The 19,972-nt window shown below is 39.2% G+C and overlaps 1 protein-coding gene across 1 annotated transcript in view; it reads left to right on the forward strand.

Annotated features, from left to right (window-relative positions):
* Positions 1-19,540, forward strand: part of LOC124775612 (GATA-binding factor A) — a 57,158-nt gene extending 37,618 nt beyond the window's left edge. Inside the window, exon 6 of the mRNA XM_047250442.1 lies at positions 18,802-19,540. Within this exon, the coding sequence (XP_047106398.1) occupies positions 18,802-19,223 (422 nt within the window). The 3' untranslated portion in view covers positions 19,224-19,540. The remainder of the gene's footprint in view (positions 1-18,801) is intronic.
* The last annotated feature ends 432 nt before the right edge of the window (positions 19,541-19,972 follow it).

The raw sequence follows: 19,972 nt of genomic DNA on the forward strand, positions 1-19,972 counted from the left end.
CCTTCAGAGAGATAATGACACAACAACACGTCTCTTGCGTACTTCCACTCTGATAACTGCCACAGTCTCCGACGTCGAGCAGGCGAAACATCACTCAGTTTTTACGAGTCGTTTACTACTTGTTAGCGGATCTACAAGCGACTGCTCTGTAGTTTTATGGGCTCCTTTAGATTATATCAAGACTGTTCATCGAGCTCTATTCCTTATGCAAATGCTCGCCAAAGCCCGCAAACACACACACGTTGATTTCCTCTCACAAACGTACGGCGGAGAGAATAGTTGGAGACTGCCTACAAGGATGCTAGTTGTGAGTTTTACATTTCAGACGGTGAAAGCAGAACTACTACTTCAGATTTGCCTGGTAAGGTGCCCACAGACATAAACGTAAATAATGTCACTGAAAACTATAATAAAGGGCAAATAGTTATTAAATCAAAACTACTTTTTATTGGAGTTCTTTTATATTAATCAAGGGTTTTAAATAATTACATAATTACACAGTTTCTACAACTTACAAATTAATGGTACAGAACTAATTTATGCGCAGTATCATCATGCAAAGCACTGAGCGTACTGATTATGGACCTTCTCTACTCTTGCATCCATGCGTTTTTAATTTAAAGATTTTTTAGTCTTATTCCATTGTTTTAACTTTTGTGTAAGTTATTTAACTAGCGGTGAACTATAGATGGAAACAGGCTTATGTAAAGAACACACGCCAAACAAACTTGTATTAATATGTCAGAATCCGACTGTGATGTCGCTACAGGATCTATTGTCCATTACTAGAAATCTTTTCCATTTTTTATTTTGGTTCAAAGAAAAGTGACACTTTCCACAAATTTTTACCCATATTCACAATATTCTGGACGGTGCACTTGGCAACCTACAAAGATTTGTTAGTGGTATTTTTAACGTTTTCGATCATAAACGTTTAAGTACTTGTATGTGATTTATTTATGTTGCCAATCAGGCGGAGTCTGCATTTGCACTATTCTCTACACATGATCTAATTATTGATCCATTATTTCTAGTAAGCCATAATAATGTTTTCCACTCCCTTTCCTTACTTCCCACTAAGGACTTTTTTCCAAGAAAATGAGTCATAATAACAGTATCAGTTTCTCCAAATTGCTAGAAAATGGATTAATAAAAGAATTTGTGCTTTACTGTTATTGTTTTGTGGCGATCATACATTTAATCAGTGTTTCCCTACTTTTTTTTAAAGTGAAGGAAGAACAGTGCCTAAAATCTTGACGCCGTATTCTCGACTAAGAGCATTAAGATCATCGTCCGTGATATGTAAATTAGAGACGTTATGAATACCGGACTATTCCGTTAAGAAAACCGAAATATCGTCAGTTACTTCACTTCATATGAATGATGGAGAAGTTTCTTCAACATGGCCAATCCTTGATCTCATATCCAATAAAAACAATTACTTTTCAAGACTAATGCTCCTCTACTGAAGCTTTATGTATTTCCCCAAACACTAACCTTTATTATTCCTTCCTTCGTAGGACGATGGACGTTGCTAGAAACACTCGCTATTTTTCATACGAAATTTGCACAATTTCTTAAGCGAAACACATTCCTAATTACTTTCTCATGGTCTTGGTTCACAGTCGTGTAGAATTTTTTAAAGGACATTATATTCGCGCCGTTGACTGAATAAATTGTTTATTTCACAATTTCAGTTTCGGTCTTTGGTCCATTTCCAATTGGTACTGCAGAAAATTTTGCTTTTCATTTCCTGATGTACAGGTCTTCACACTCGTTTGATATTACTGCATTTCTACAGTGAAAAGGCTTATTTTAGACGATGACATGTATGCAGCTCAGAGGATTTTAAACTATGAGATGTGCTCAAGAAAAATCTTGTGCAGTAAAACTTGAAAATGGCCCAAAAGCCGCAATGGCAATTCCGAAATAAACAATTTCTACTGTTAACGGTGAATATGGTGTCCTTTAGGAAACATTCCTAATCCTTTGTTGAGCGACAGTTATCTTGTTTTTCGAATTCGGTTATTTTCGCAACTGATACAGCTGATATTCTGCTTATGATTTCAATATTTTTTTCACAATCTTCACAGACAGCCTTTCAAAGTCTAGCACGCTGGTTCTCCGAACGTCTGCATATCGGAATTAATGATACGGACCAGTAATTAAAAGGATTACTCCTACGACCTTTCTTGAAGATTGGTGTGACCAGTGCAACTTTCCAGTCTTTGGGTACGGATCTTTCGTAGAGCGAACGGTTGTATATGATTGTTAAGTATGGAGTTAATGCATCAGCATACTCTGAAAGGAACACAATTGACATACTGTCTGGACCAGAAGACTTGCTTTTATTAAGTGATTTAAATTGCTTCACTACTCCGAGGATATTTACTTCTACGTTACTCATGTTGGCAGCTGTTCTTGATTCTAATTCCGGAATATTTACTTCGTCTTCTTTTGGGAAGGCATTTTGGAAGGCTATGTGTAGTAACTCTGCTTTGGCAGCACTGTCTTCGATAGTGTCTCCATTGCTATCGCGCAGAGAAGGCATTGACTGTTTCTTGCCGCTAACATACTTTACATACGACAAGAATCTCTTTGGATTTCCTGCCAGGTTTCCAGACAATGTTTCGTTGTAGAAACCATCTCGCATTGAAGTTCGCTCTAAATTTCGAGCTTCTGTAAAAGATCATAAGTCTTGGGGATTTTGCGTCTGTTTAAATTTGGCATGTCTGTTTTGTTGTTTCTGCAACAGTGTTCTGACCCGTTTTGTGTGCCAAGGAAGATCAGCTCCGTCGTTTGTTAATTTATTTGGTATAAATCTCTCAATTGCTGCCGATACTATTTCTTTGAATTCAAGCCACATCTGGTCTACACTTATATTATTAATTTGTAAGGAGTGGAGATTGTCTCTCAGGAAGGCGTCAAGTGACTTTTTACCTGCTTTTTTGAGTAGGTATATTTTCGTTTATTTTTCGAGGATTTGGGGATTACAATATTCATTCTCGCCAGGGCAACCATATGTTCACTAATCTCTGTATCCGTTTTCATGCTCGTTATTAGCTCATGATTATTTGTTGCTAAGAGGTCAAGTGTGTTTTCAAAACCTTTTACTACTCTCGTGGGCTCATGAACTAACTGCTCGAAATAATTTTCAGAGAATGCGTTTAGCACAATTTCGGATGATATTCTGTGCGTACCTCCGGAATGAAACATGTATTTTCGGCAACATATCGAGGGTAAATTAAAGTCACCACCAACTATAATCGTATGAGTCGGGTACGTATTTGAAATCAAACTCAAGTTTTCTTTGAACCTTTCAGCAACTGTATCATCTGAATTGGAATGTCGGTAAAAGGCTCCAATTATTATTTTATTCCGGTTGCCAACAATGACCTGTGCCCATACTAACTCACAGGAACTATCTACTTCAATTTCGTGACAAGATAAACTACTTCTAACAGCAATAAACACGCCACCGCCAACCGTATTTAGCCTATCCTTTCGAAACACCGTTGGGTTCTTCACAAAAATTTCGGCTGAGTTTATCTCCGGTTTTAGCCAGCATTCAGTACCTATAACGATTTGAGCATCAGTGCTTTCTATTAGCGCTTGGAGCTCTGGTACTTTTTCAACACAGCTACTACAATTTACAACTGTTATGCCGATGGTTCCTGTATCTACGTTCTTCCTGTGTTCGGCACCCTTTGTGACTGAAGCCCTTCTCGTGTTTTCCCGAGACCCTCTAACCTAAAAATCCGCGCAGTCCACGCCACACATCCCCTGCTACCCGTGTAGGCGCCTCCTGCGTATAGTGGACACCTGACCTATTCAGCGGAGCCCGAAACCCAACCACCCTTTGGCGCAAGTCGAGGAATCTGCAGCCTACACGGTTTGCAGAGCCGTCTGAGCCTCCGATTCACACCCTCCACTCGGCTCTGTGCCAGAGGTCCGCAATCGGTCCTGTCGACTATGCTGCACATGGTCAGCTCTGCTTCCATCTTGCAAGCAAGACTGGCAGCCTTTATCACTTCTGTTAGCCGCTCGAAACCAGAGAGAATCTCTTCTGATCCAAAGTGACACATCATAGGTACCGACGTGAGCAACCACCTGCAGTTGGCTGCAGCCTGTGCGTCTGGGAGGACCCATTCCACATCTGGAATGACTCCACCTGATATGGACACGGAATGATTTGAATTTTGTTTTCCTGCTGGACTTAGTGTCTTGCCTTGATTCCAAACGACAAGCAACGATTGTGCACATTCTGCGCTACGTACTTCTCTAGTTCATGTTGCCACTCGGAGCCAGTAGATCACAGCACATATATATGAGTTTTGTGGATATCAGTAGCTAATGATTACGTTGAACTGAGATGTTGCGGCGATCTACTGGCTGTGGTTGTTTGAAAAGGAGAACATAATGTTGTAATATAGACAATTACTAGTAACCTCATATCTGAGCATCATATTATGATTTGTACTTGGAATTTTGTGCAGATTAGGTGTTAACGACATAAATTTAGTGCTGAATGAACGCAATTCTGCCGTCGATCTATCATGAATTAAGACCATTACCTTTGTTATATGCAGCTTTAACGGAAGATTAGATTCCTTCTTCAACAGAGAATTTTAATTTGGGTTGCGTTTCGACAGTGTTTAACTGTACTTCATAGATTTTTCAGTTGTCAGGTGCCAGTCTCTATATAAAAAGCAGTGCCACGGAAACCAGGGAGCGAAAAGGATCATTATGGATTTTCTTAAATTTGGTGTGTCTCTGGGAGATGTATTTTTCCCTGAGCAAACAGAAACAGGAGGGCAGAAGAATGTGAGACAGTGTCGGAAGATGAGTTAGGCACCTCTGAAAAGAAAAATATCTACAACCTTCATTCAAAATATTTTTCTGAGCAGCGTTTTAACATTTACAAAACAAACGATAAAAACCCACCATAAAACATTTAACAGATGTCACAATGATAATTAAAGTTATTTAATACTTAAAGAAATTTTTGAAGTTGCACACAAACACACACGGTTTTTTGAATAAGAGAACCACCTTTAACAAAACAGTGAATAGAAAAATAATTGACAGTATTAATCACAGGTGAAAGACCTGAAACATATACGCTAGCGCAAGGCGACCAGCTCCCTCTATGCCCAGACATCATTCGTTCCTTCGTTCATTTAGATTAGGAATTTTAGAATATACACACATTTCAAGCCACGCAGACACAAGGTAATACCAACAGAGGTAAACTGTAATTTGCACGACAAGAAACCTCACAAGGCACTTTCAGGTTTTAATTGTGACTCAACAATAACGATAGTGTTTCGCTCATGAGTATTTAAACAAGAACACATCCTTTCAGAGGTTAAATTTTCGAGTTTTATCATATAGGCTACTAAAAGGAAGCACTTAATTTAAAAATTACTTTCTCGTTAGTAAATAAACACAGAAATAAAATTTATAAAACAATCAAAACTTAGCACTAAGATCTGTTTGCGTTTTTACATGTAGGCTTAAAGTAAATCGAGCTTGTACTGGTAGCCAGGAATGCTGGTAAGCACTGGGGAACTAAGACCAAAGTAATGTTAGTTACTCAAAGCTAGACAGCGTTGCAGGAGAGAACTCAAATTCAGTCTCTATAACAAAGCCTCGCTCAAAGAACGATCAGCCTGTTAATCACGTTTAACAAAAGGGCTAATCTTTGTCTTTCTACTCCAGTTCTTGGCTGCCTAGTAAGATACTGGTAGCTCAGTATGCACAAACCCTTTGAAACAGGAAACGTGCCGACTCTGAATACGCAAACCCACGACCATGAATGCAGAGAGAAACATTATTTCTTCAAATGTGGTAGGCACACTTTGCACAGCCATCCAAAACAACGAACTGGACCTCAGTACTAGGACATCAACCTCAGTTACTATGCCAAACAGCCGACAAACACTGACAGTAGGAGTGATCATGCGTACGATTAAATCAGTTCAGTATGCGACCTCTAGCGGGACGATAATGAACCTGTCGCCAGAGTACGAAGAGCACTGAGGTATAATGAGCAGCAGATATGAATTCAACGCACACGAGGCTCAAGCAATCTTGAATATACCATCTGACGGGTATGAGCGCCAGCCCACAGTGACATTTTGTCGCCACAGACGTGCCAATATGGACGGCGCAATACCAAAACTAAAACAAAGTGCATAAAATGCAACCGCGTTGTCGGTATTGCAAAGGAAGGGGATTATTTCAAACTGTTTGAAAAATGGTTCAAATGGCTCTGAGCACTATGGGACTTAACATCTGAGGTCATCAGTCCCCTAGAACTTAGAACTACTTGAACCTAGAATGAGATATTCACTCTGCGCTAACCTAAGGACGACACACCCACCCATGCCCGAGGCAGGATTCGAACCTGCGACCGTAGCGGTCGCGCGGATCCAGACTGTAGCGCCTAGAACCAGCGCTGCCCATTCTGGCAAAAAGTGAAGCGGTCTGCACCATGTATTTAAAAAGGTGCAAATTTATCATGATTATAAAAATAAAAAGTTGTAAACAGAATTAAATTTTCACTCTGTAGCGGAGTGTGCGCTGATATGAAACTTTCTTGGCAGATTAAAACTGCGTGCCGAGCCGAGACTCGAACTCTGGACCTTTGTCTTTCGCGGGAAAGTGCACTTGCCCGCGAAGGCAAAGGTGCAGAGTTCGAATCTCGGTTCGGCACGCCGTTTTAATCTGCCAAGATAGTTGCATAAGCTGTAAACATTCGGATAGCATTTATAGTAAATAAAAGTAAAATAAGAATAAGATTTTATTCAGTACTTTGTTTACAATATCAAATATGTGGCAGTGCGTCAGAGGACAATTAACCTGGAATAAAGACTGTCCCACACGATCGTGCTGGTGCTTTTCCCATTAAATTTGTTGTTAAAAATTTTTAACTATTTTTTTCATTTTCTAATGTGCCGAGGAATTCAGAGGATTGTAAATAGTTCACCCTTATCTTTAAAAAAGTGGCCAGTTTGGAAAGGAGTAGGAATGATGCTGTCAGAGGTTACTTCAGAGGACCTGCAACATGACGTGAAATCAGAAACACGGTGCAAATTGACACTGTTCGCATAACAAATCATTGCCTGAAGTAAGGGAAGCAATATCTGGCGTATGTAGTCCTGGGACTCATCAAGAATACAAATGTTATCCTTGAATATATAGCCTTGCAATAACCCAGTCACCGAGCATTCAGGCAGGACAAAATAAAATTGCATATTCAATCTACGAAACATGCCGCCTTCCTCAGATAACTGATTCCACTGGATGTATCAGCTTTTTGTAGTACGAAGTAGATAGTGTTTTAAGTAGAGTGGTAGTTACGTAGGAGAATGAAGCACATACCAATCTGAACTGACAGTGTGCTCGAAGAAATTTCGCATCCTTTTCTCCTGTGGTTAGCACGTTCTGTCGTGTCCAAATATGTTACTTCACTGTAGCACCGACCTTAAAAGACTAAAGTGGAAAACTTCTTCCAAAATGTTAAGTTATTATCATTTGAAAAGATTACTTTGGATTTTGAGTCTGCTTCATTGTCTTCAACCTATACTTATCTTCAAATTGTGTGGTGACAGAAGACTGTGTGGAGTACATCATGGAGAGTATTTTGTGTGCAAAGTCGACATTAGAGGAAAAACGCACGTTCAGTTTGACTTCACCACTAACAGAGTTCGTTTCTAAACAAAAAACAGTGAAGAACGAGAATATGACGAGGTGTTTGCGACCCAACGAGATGCGTTTGACGTAGTCAGCAGTTCTCTTCGGCTGCAGGTTGCTGGTCTGTTATGCTGCTGCTGTCATCAGGGAATCTCGTAATTACTCTATTTGCATACTGGTTTGCAAAGTATAGTCTGCAGAAGAGGTCTTGGCATCACTTTATGACAGCCTGTGTACTAATGTGTTACTGAGCGAATAATTACTTCTCCTGGCCACCGCCTTTGGCGCGTATCTTGTCCCGTAATTAATAACTGTCAGGCATGACTGTATTATTTAATTCTAAAATTAATAATTAGTTCTCGAGGAAGCCAATTTGAGTTCCTGGAAAACGTATCATTGAAATATTAAAAATTCTGCACTTATATAATTATTCTGAACCTTAAATCCTAGTCAGCGGTAGTTTCATGTTCGTGAGTTCTTGCTCATTTTAAGCACTTTAGAGTAACTTTATGAGTGTGTAATACAGATTGGGAAGGATATTGATCCCGTTTCGTGAATATAGTTTCGAGTAGAAAAGGTGGTCCAGCTAGTGCATAAAATGCACAAGAGCTTCACCTTATGCTGCTCGTAGTTTACCAGTCACGCAGATTTTTCAGTTCACAATTTTATAGTTATTGCTTTTTCTATACCATGTCATTGCAATGAACTCCTATTATTCGTACGTTATCACCTCGTTTTCAAAACAAAAAACTTAATTTTTTCTAATACGTCGAAAAATGAAGATTTTTCTCTGAAAATGAAGCTATTGTGCTTTGAAACCGATCTCCATTCTAACATATTTGGCAGTGGCTTGTTTAATTTCTTTTTTTACGGACTTATTCCAGCTGTTGGCATTTGTACATAACGACCATTCGTTCGTACCGGGTAAAGCAATTATCATTTGAATGGATGACACTCCTGTCACAACAGCCCCATTTATCATAACCTGGGAGAGGATGTCACGCACGCCATCTGCCTGCGAATCCTATGAAGCTTGTTTGTCGTTCTTCAACCGCGTGTGTGTTGTGTTTCTGACACGGAGATGGGGAACCAGTTCGGAATTTGCATAGACAGGTGTCGGAAACCGGTTAAATATCGCAAGCGGACTGCCCGATGCCCAGACCTATCGTCATCACCACAGCAGGCCAGTTCTATCAGGCTGTAGCTGTCCTCTCTATCGCCCAAGGGAACTGATACTGAGAACCACGCAATTACAAATGTCTCTCAAATGCAATCGCGTCCAGTCTCTATGCTTTTAATCTTTCATGTGAACAGCGTCCCACAGAAACTGCAGTATACTAACATTAAGATACGAACTTTATAACGGAAATAAACTCTGTAGTAAACAAAGCACAAAACCTAAACTTCGCCGTTCGTGGGCGACGTTCTTACCATCTGGACGATCCGGACACCCGTCAGAATCTGGTGCAAGCCTCAGTTAGCAGGAATTTTCGGGCATATCTTGCTAGACGGGCACTTCAGTTTCATTACGGTGTACACACTACTACAGTCAGCAAGTTTCGTTTTCGAATATTACAAACCTTTTCTTTCCCCTTACATAAAATCCACATTACGCGCAAGGGATCAGTGCGTCACATGTTATCAAACTTAGTAGAAGGTATCTGACTTGAGAAAGGATAACATCGCGAAATCTGTCACACAATAATGACTATAACATATTTCTAAAGCAATATACGTGTCGAATGGACCGTTTGTCTTCCGTAAGGTACCTTACTTTATCTTACATACGTAATTGTCCATATGAATTCAGTGTAAGCGTACTTTCTTGACGTCCATGGTCATTCAACATCCATTCATACCTAAATACTGCGCCACCCTTCAGATACCATTAACGCCAACTTTGTACTGTGTTTCAGTAGCAGGAGATACAGTGTATGAACAAACTGTACAACGTAGGTAAAAAGCAACGTCGGATAATGTAGCTCACTCTCGTAATACTATAATTAGTTGTTCTGACAAGATCTTGCCTACAGTCAACGAAGTACTCTATTGACTTGAAATAATCGTCTGTACTAACACACCGGCGTCACGTAAGATTGTATATTCAGTTTCTCACGCTATACGTTACACTACCGCTCGCTACGACATCACTATGTACGAAAGGAGGGACACAATAGCACTTTTCGTGGTATAATTGGGTCGGTGATAACGATCTGGATATTAATTACAACAACTCATCTGACTATTAGGGTTCACTAGGTTCGTAAGATAAACTACCACCAAAGCTAGTATCAATCACCAAAAAAAAATACTAAATACGAGAGTCTATGGGGAGTAGGAATGATGTATTTACTTTACCAATAACCGCAACCTTTAATGGAATATTTTCACAAAGCATGATAAACTATTTACTTAATCTCAATCTTTCAGAATTAAATGGACTAAGTTTTTATTAATAACTTATCACTTTTCCATAACACACAAACTTGCTTTCTCTGCCTAAAGATTAATTATCTTTCTTTTCGTTATAAATCGTTCACTGAAAAATACTATTCCTTGTCTTTAGTTTCTTAGAACTGCTTTTACCAAATTACAATCTTTTACTTTATTGGCCTTTGGATTTACTTTATTCTGAAAAGATATATTCCAGATATTAGTCTGCTTTGAAATAATCCTTTGACTATTTTTCCTTGTAATAATTTTGGGTATAAAAGACAAGTCGGGTACTGACTTTTTCAGTTTAAAACTGTTTTCTTTATAACCTGTAATTAAGTCAACTACAGGTACATGTCAGCGTTTTATTTTTCGAGTGCTAGTTATCTCTTGAAAATCCCACTAAGTGGAAATGTAAATAAAAAAAATCAAACAAGAAACCTGAGTGTCACCGCCACTTTTCAGCTACATGAACTTCAATTAATCAGACAAAGCTCAACCGCTTCAGGCGTTGACTTCTTCGACCCACCAATATTTAACCCTCGAAACACAGCACTCGATGATCTCTTTCAGAGAGAATTAGAGTGTTCTCTTTTAAATGGTTCTTTATTTGTCGCTTAGGGACAAGTGGAAAAGTTACAACATACTCAATAAACTTCCGATTGTTTCTCAATAAATAACTATTGCGTAGGACGACCATTCCCTTTAACATAAACTACACATTCAGTGCATCCAACGAGATTTCGCGAATTTCCTATATTGCGACGCTCACGTCGAAGTCACACAATAAATTCTACCCAAATGTCGCTTACTCACTACTCTTTAGTGCTTGCGTACACCTATACAACCTTAACTAATACACTGCAACGCTATTACCACGTAGTGCGTGCTTTAATCCTCAACCACAAAACAAGTAAACGACTTCGCATGAACAGGTCTCTTCACATACACCATCCAACGGAAAATCTCACAAAAATATGGAAATACGGTCCGCCTACCATTATGTGGCTATTAAACAGCACAACGCACCATTAATCACAAATTAGAGAAACTAATCTCACACTTAAATGAGTCGGAGCTTTCCCTAAACGTGGTGATTCTACACTCTACCAGAAATCGGCGAAATAATCATTTCCTACATAAGCAGCTAATCTTCTCGAAAATACCTTTCTAAACGACTTAGAACAATTTGAGTTCCGTACCCATTGCAGACTAGTCCATGTATCGTACGTGTGAACCGATGCCATCACACTCGAGATAATTTCTCTCGAGGCTCACTACTCGAAAGATACTCGTACTCCTGGAAGTCTAAAAGGACAAGCATAGAACCATTCTCTGTGAACAAACATATCGCTCTTTAACAATAAGTGTTTCTTCTTTGCAGTAGCTGGCAAACGGTTTAGTGGCCAGCTGCATCGTAGTTGTTATCTTTGCCGCACGTCGTGATTCAGCAATCGGCTGGGCGTTGCAAACTCGCTGACTTGACAGCTAACTCGACCATCAAGTGTCACGTATCTGCAACGTTTTAATACAAAAGTTTAAGAAAACGATATAAACAACATAATCTCTTCATTCTTCTAGCACATAAAAACCGACTGTAAGTTGAGGCGATACAAACAAGTGAAGACGGGATGAAGACGATTTGGAGCATTACACTATCCTGATGTCCTCCCCTATTAATAGCGAAGATGCCAGTCCAAACTGTCAACATGCTTGTAAATCTTTTCCATTCAGTGGTCGAAGTTTCAGCGTCATTATCGTGTGAAATAAAAACGGATAATATTAGTCACAAAACAATTTTTAATTTTCATTGCCATTTTCTCTTAGTTAATAGGCATATACCTATTACAATACCCGTAGTTTCTTGATCCGCTCAGACTTGTTCAGCCTTATTGTAAACACATTTTACTGTAAAAGGTACTCTGCCCTATTCATTGTCATAATGTGTTGATTCCAGTTTGTTCTGTAACAGTCAGTTTCATTTATTAGGCAGTCAGTGTTCAATTTCTTGCTAATATCAGTTTTTGTAAGGGTATCGCCTAGTATATCTTTTCTGTTTTGCGAAATATTGTTTCTGGTAACTGAATTGGGCTGTGTCATCCTTCGATAGTTGTGAATAATTTGTTACCGTATAAGACAGTTGAATCAATTTATAATATCTAATATTGGATAGTTGCCTATTTTGTTCCATCAGTAAATATTTGTCATTCCATTATAGTCCCAAAGTACAGTAGTATTTTATTTATGGCATAACTATTATTTAAACCGAAAAAATTTAAGATATTCATTGTTTATTGTTTTAGTTTATTGAACCACCTGAGGGGCATCATCAGTGCTCTTTATCCCTTACGTTGTATTCCTTACCAGCTCGCGAAAAACATCAATGTGTACGTCATTGTTTGCTGTAGACGTGATAACACCATTTGCTATTTACTCTTGGGTAAATAGTTTGTCAATAACGAATGTAGCCCATTTCAGCTGATTCAGACAAAAAATGGAAAACTTGTGCTATATGAAATAAGTTTGCATTTCCAGTATGTATTTTTATTTATGGACTGTAATTAATGTTAATTTAGTCTTCATAAAGTATTTCGAGTGACGCTTTATAGTATTGGGTACATTTTGGTGTCTTCCCTGCCCTCAGCTTCTGTTACTTACTGAAATATGACTACCTGTGGGGGGAACACGAGCTTGACTGGACAGTGACGGGGAAGAAAACCAGTTATGGAGGAACTAGTCCAGAATTCGCCTGAAGTGTTTTAGGCAATTTACAGTGAATCCAAATCAAATGACACAGACATTAAATGTAATAGATGATAATTGCTTATTCCATTCAATCCGGGATAATTGCTTGATCGTTTCTGCTTCCTGTATTTTGCTTTATGTTATCAACACGTGTGTTAAAATTCCCTAAAGGAAATTAAAACCAGGAAAGCAACTCGGACGGATAAACTAAACACAGGGCTATGAAATTATCGGGGTATGATGTTACATAAGAGGTTGTTACACATTTTCAACCAATTCTTGCAGACAAATCATGGAAACCAGGAGAAGTAATATACAAATTATAGAGATATAAGTCTTCTTAAATCAATGTATGTGTTAGACGCAAAAATTATCAATACAGACTTAAAACAGTTTCGGAAATTCTCATTAGTGAAGAACCGGCTGGGTTTAAAAAAGGAAGATCAGTCGCAGACAATGTATTTACTCTGAAACAATTAACAGAGAAAGTGCTAGAACGTAAAGGTTGTAAGAAGTCTATGTTACGGAAGTGATGCCCCGCAGTTTCGTAAATATTTGAACATCGTTATGGCTTCCGACTAAGAGCTACAGACAAAATTCCTTTATTGAAGAACCAGTTCCTGTCCACGAACCATCATCAGGTTCATAAAAATATTTACATCATATTAAGCGATAAAATCAATGGCATTAAATAATAAAGTCCATGGATTCGTCAATGTTGTTAAATACCAAAGTATTACATCATCAGTCATAAAAATGTGCCGAAATATACAACGTGCTCTATACCACTTCAGTTACCTTCATAAACAATACGACACTGAGGCTTCTAAGACGAAGACTACAGTGAAGGCTTCCTGGGGTAAAGATTCTGACCGATGGAAAGTCGCTGCGGGTAATATGATTTTACAAAAAGTGTCAGCCTTCACATAATTAGGAGGTCAAATTGGCCTAGACAGCACAAAGATCTAGATGTAAAATTAGCTAGATTTGGAAATAAAATCAGACAAGAAACCAGAGTAAAAATTTTATGAAACTACGGCTCCTCTAGCACTTCTTCATAGGAGACCTGCAAAAATTTCATTAGCTAAAACAGAAGAGCAGAAATGAAATTTCTAAGATTTTAAAAAGCTGCTAAAGAACGAATCCCACAAAAAATGAAATAGGTGCGACAAGAACTAAAAGTAGAGCCAATTAACAGCAGGATAACCAAACATCACAACACCTGGTACGAACGTACAGAGAAATGGTAGTGAACGACTTCCTAAACTTGCTATAGCTTATAAAGCGACGGGCGTTGGAAGAGCTAAGAAGTGATGGACAGACAATTTGTGAAGATGGAATAGGCTCAATGCTTAGATGAAGAAGAATTAATTCCCTTGAAATCATACATACAGGTGATATATTATGCAAACATTGTAGAAGGAATCATATGATACCTCTATGAAGAATAGTGATTTATCACGGTTTTAATTTGTTACCAGAAGGTGAATGGCTTATTTGTAAAAGAACCACTTCCTGACAGTTAAATCTATACTCGATGTTAACAAATTTCTCTTCTTCAGAAACGCTTTCCTTGCCATTGACAGTCTACATTTTATATCCTCTCTACTTCGACCATCATCAGTTGCTCCCCAAATAGCAAAACTCATTTACTACTTTAAGTGTCTCATTTCCTAATCTAATTCCCTCAGCATCACCCGACTTAATTCGACTACATTCCATTATCTTCGTTTTGCTTTTGTTGATGTTCATCTTATATCCTCCTTTCAAGACACTGTCCATTCCGTTCAACTGCTCTTCCAAGTCCTTTGTTGTCTCTGACAGAATTACAATGTCAGCGGCGAACCTCAAAGTTTTTATTTCTGCTCCATGGATTTTAATACCTAGTCCGAATTTTTTCTTTTGTTTCCTTTATTGCTTGCTCAATATACAGATTGAATAACATCGGGGAGAGGCTACAACCCTGTCTCACTCCCTTCCCAACCACTGATTCCCTTTCATGCCCTTCTGGTTTCTGTACAAATTGTAAATAGCCTTTCGCTCCCTGTATTTTACCCTAGCCACCTTCAGAATATGAAAGTGAGTATTCCAATCAACATTGTCAAACGCTTTCTCTAAGTCTAGGTTTGCCTTTCCTTAATCTTTCTTCTAAGATAAGTCAGTATTGCCTCACGTGTTCCCATATTTCTACGGAATCCAAACTGATCTTCCCTGAGGTCGGCTTCTACCACTTTTTCCATTCGTCTGTAAAGAATTCGCGTTAGTATTTTGCAGCTGTGACTTATTAAACTGATAGTTCGGTAATTTTCACATCTGTTAACACCTGCTTTCTTTGGGATTGGAATTATTATATTCTTCTTAAAGTCTGAGGGTATTTCGCCTGTCTCATACATCTTGCTCACCATATGGTAGAGTTTTGTCAGGACTGGCTCTCCCATGGTCGTCAGTAGTTCTAATGGAATGTTGTCTACTCCCGGGGCCTTATTTTGTTTCAGGTCTTTCAGTGCTCTGTCAAACTCTTCACGCAGTATCGTATCTCCCATTTCATCTTCATCTACATCCTCTTCCATTTCCATAATATTGTCCTCAAATACATTACCCTTGTATAGTCCCTCTATATACTCCTTCCACCTTTCTGCTTTCCCTTCTTTGCTTAGAACTTGATTTCCATCTGAGCTCTTGATATTCATACAAGTGGCTCTCTTTTCTCCAAAGGTCTCTTTAATTTTCCTGTAGGCAGTATTTATCTTACCCCTAGTGAGATAAGCGTCTACATCCTTATATTTGTCCTCTAGCCATCCCTGCTTAGCCATTTTGCACTTCCTGTCGATCTCATTTTTGAGACGTTTGTATTCCTTTTTGCCTGTTTCATTTAGTGCATTTTTATATTTTCTCCTTTCATCAATTAAATTCAATATCTCTTCTGTTACCCAAGGATTTCTATTAGCCCTCGTCTTTTCACCTACTTGATCCTCTGCTGCCTTCACTACTTCATTCCTCAGAGATACCTATTCTCCTTCTAGTGTATTTCCTTCCCCCATTCCTGTAAATTGTTCCCTTATGATCTCCCTGAAACTCTGTACAAGCTCTGGTTAAGTCAGTTTATCCAGGTCCCATCTCCTTAAATTCTCACTTTTTTGCAGTTTCTTCAGTTTTAATCTACAGTTCATAACCAATAGATTGTGGTCAGAGTCCACATCTGCCCCTGGAAATGTCTTACAATTTAAAACCTGGTTCCTAAATCTCTGTCTTACCATTATATAAAATAACTGATACCTTCTAGTATCTCCAGGATTCTTCCATGTACACAACCTTCTTTTATGACAAAGCTATTGACGTATTATTTTGTATGAAGGCTATTGTTTTTAATGGTCTGAAGATGGGCTGCGTTACTATTGACATAGTAAGTGTTCTCATACTTAGCATCGAAGACAGTTCATTCGATTCTGCAGGAACATTCAGCTGCGAAAAAGTCTGTTCCTGCTGGAATGCGCACAATTGGTCCGAAACTAAAAAAAAAAAAAAAAAAAAAAAAAAAAAAAAAAAAAAAAAAAAAAAAAACAAGGCTCGTATCAATTAGTGTTAGGAAATAATCAAAAAGTTCAGCTGAAGAAGTGAAAAATTCATATAATCATCGTAAGAGGGGATAAAACATATTGGACATATTCAACGAGCCGGAACCTTAGTAGCAGTAGAGGTTCCAAGATGAACCGCACAAAAAAAATTTTTTTTTTCACGAAGAACTTCAAGTAAATGTTCGTTTGCTCCTTTTTTCTCGACCTTTGCTTTGGATCAGAAGTAGTTAATGGCTACTGATACATAACAATTTAATTGCCACAAGTCGTCGATGAAATTAAGAAAAACGACAAAAAACTTCGTATCATACAGTTTTAAACATGGCTGTTTCTCAGCAAACGTATACAATTTTCAAACATATGAATTATACAGTCAACCGGTTACATATAGGTGTTAGGCACATTGGCCTATGTTTCAACACCAACTAAAGATGTCTTCGTCAGAGTGAAATTTTGAGAAACCGTAAAATTACGAAGCAAGAAAGCAATAGTTAGAATTTAGAGCAGCTATGCTCAAGTCAAAAATAAAATCGGTCCGGCACACAGTTTTAACCTGCCAGGAAGTTTCGTATCAGCGCACACTTCGCTGCAGTTAAAATTTCATTCTGAAAATAAAACGCGTTGTAGCCTTGTGACGTATGCCTAGCTAGGAACAACATCAGGGTCCTAGCTACGCATATGGGACAAGGCCAGAACATGTGTTATTTTATTATTGACTTGAACGTAGCTGCTCTAAATTCTGGCCATTGCTTTCTGGCAATGTAATTTTACGGTTCAAATGGTTCAAATGGCTCTGAGCACTATGGGACTCAACTGCTGAGGTCAGAAGTCCCCTAGAACTCAGAACTAATTAAACCTAACTAACCTAAGGACAACACACACATCCATGCCCGAGGCAGGATTCGAACCTGCGACAGTAGCGGTCGCGCGGTTCCAGACTGTAGCGCCATAATTTTACGGTTTACCGAAATTTCACTCTGATGAAGACATCCTCCGTAGGTGTCGAAACCTACGTCAATGTAACTAACAGTTATTTGCAATCGGTTGACTGTATAACTCCTAGCTAGGCATGTGCGACAAGGTTTGTGACGTGTGCCCAGCTAGGAGCAACATCAGACTCCTAGCTAGGCATATGCGACAAGGCTAGAACGTGTGTTATTTTATTATTGACTTGAACATAGCTGCCCTAAATTATGGCCATTGCTTCCTGACAATATAATTTTACGGTTTTCCTAAATTTCACTCTGATGAAGACATCCTTAGTAGGTGTCGAAACCTAGGTCAATGTAACTAAAAGTTATTTGCAATCGGTTGACAGTATAACTCTTATGTTTGAAAACTTCGTATCATTATACATCAAGACAGTTGTCAGACAGAACCTTGAAAAACTGGTTACTTCATGTAGTAAACGTCAAATTAATTTCTTGCTGTAGCATTCACGTGACTTGTTGCGTAACAAAACGTTTGCTCACTTATCCTTGAAAAACAGCACAAGTGCGAGAAGGACTCACGCTCTGGGGGCTCCATATAAACGTAATTATGTATATAGATAGACGATACACGGATTATGATTCAGTTCGAGGGTATCGGAATATGTGACGTAAATGGTCGAATCTTGTGACTGCATTGATTTGGAAACTAAAGTTTTTTAGACCGCCAAGTGAAGACAGACCTTAGAATTTCATACAAATTTTGACTTGATACCTTTACCCGTTGCCGGAAAAAACTGATTTTAACAGACGGCCATATCTTTTGACTGCTTTGAGTTATAACCTAAAATTTTTTTACACCACCTACGGACCGTAGACCTTAGTATTTGACATAAACTGAAACTTGTCAGCTCTACAGGTTCCTGAAAAAAAAGGTGTCTTAAAAGACGAAAAGACAGACAGACACACAGACGCACCACCAAGTGATCCTACGAGGGTTCCGTTTTTATCAATTCAGATACAGAGCCCTAAAAATATACGTGTAGATATCGGTTTTCATCGCCACCAGAAGCTGTCGATTCCGTCTAAAGCCACGTTGCTAAGATGCCAACATCAAAATAGAAAAAAAAGTTCCCAGAATTAGTTCGAAGGCTTGCAAAATTGAATAGATTTTAAAGGCGAATATTTTCCTTCATTGTTTTTGGGAAAACGCGAGAGTCGGTCCTCGTATCCCAGAACACTCCAGAATGAAAATACTCTAGTTACTTCGTTTCAGCGTTCCACTGTGACAATACCGATTTTGTTCCTTTTTCATTCTTGACACTACTTACGCTCTTACAAAAACTTTCTACATTTTCTTGAGTCCATATAGTGGTTCAGCTGTTTGAAAAACTTTTTTACGCCTATACTTATCCTTGCAGACAAGAAGAGCCCATCTGGAGACCACCGCAGCCATCACCTGCAGCAACAGCAGAAACAAGAAGAGCGGCAGCAGCAGCAGCAGTACCTGTCGCAGACGATGATCCCAGCTTGCGTCGTCAAGACGGAGCCTCCAGAAAGCGGAAGGCAGCTCCACTCGTACCACCAAGGCCACCAGCAGCAGCACGTGGCGCACCAGTCGCACCACCAACTGGCCCACCACCAGGCTGCTCAGCACCACCACCAACAGCAGCATCACCAGCACCATCACCACCATCAACAGCAGCAGCAACAACACCAGCACCAGCAACACCAGCACCAGACCTTCCCATTCGCGCCTCCAGCTGGGGACGTCAGTGCTTACATCATGGGTCACCACCACCATCACCACATGGCAGCCACCAAGTTAATGGCAACTACTTAAATCCGTGTGTTTTGAGTCCCCTGTGTTGGCTCGAGATGTTGTGCGCGTCCTGGGCGTGTAAGCATTTAGTTTTTGCTAGCGTCCACCTCTTAAATGCGTTCAGTAACATCGCTTATCCATTTTGCACCATTATACATAGAATGTGAGCGACAAGCGAACTGGACAAACATTCTTAATTATAATCGAAGTGCTCGATCTGTGTTAAGCGCCTGATTGTTTGTACAGGATGTAACTAAATTCTCTTTACAGACTTTGAGGAAAGGTTTCTTACAACGAGTCAAGAAAAAAAAAAAGTGTGGCAAACATGGGCTCTAAAATGAGACTTTCACTCTGCAGGAGTGCTAGTTCTGCAAGGTTCGCAGGAGAGCGTCTGTAAAGTTTGGAAGGTAGGAGGCGAGGTACTCACAGAAGTAAAGCTGTGAGGACGGGGCGTGAGTCGTGCTTGGGTAGCTCAGTTGGTAGAGCACTCTCCCGCGAAAGTCAAAGGTCCCGAGTTCGAGTCTCGGTCCGGCACACAGTTTTAATCTGCCAGGAAATTTCATGGGCTCTAAAATGCATACATTAAGACCTATGAACGTTTGTTCAATAGAAGAGGTGTGAATCACAGTTGAGAACGTGAGCAAGTACTCAGAGCTCATAAAGGGTGCATTTTACAGCCCATGTTTACTGGACTTTTTTTCTTCTTTTGGTTCATAATACCTCCTCCCAAAATATAGAAAGCAAAAAGCTTAAGTAGAAGAAGTATGTTT

This window comes from Schistocerca piceifrons, chromosome 2 (assembly GCF_021461385.2).
Source record: "Schistocerca piceifrons isolate TAMUIC-IGC-003096 chromosome 2, iqSchPice1.1, whole genome shotgun sequence".
Classification (NCBI taxonomy): Eukaryota; Metazoa; Arthropoda; class Insecta; order Orthoptera; family Acrididae; genus Schistocerca; species Schistocerca piceifrons.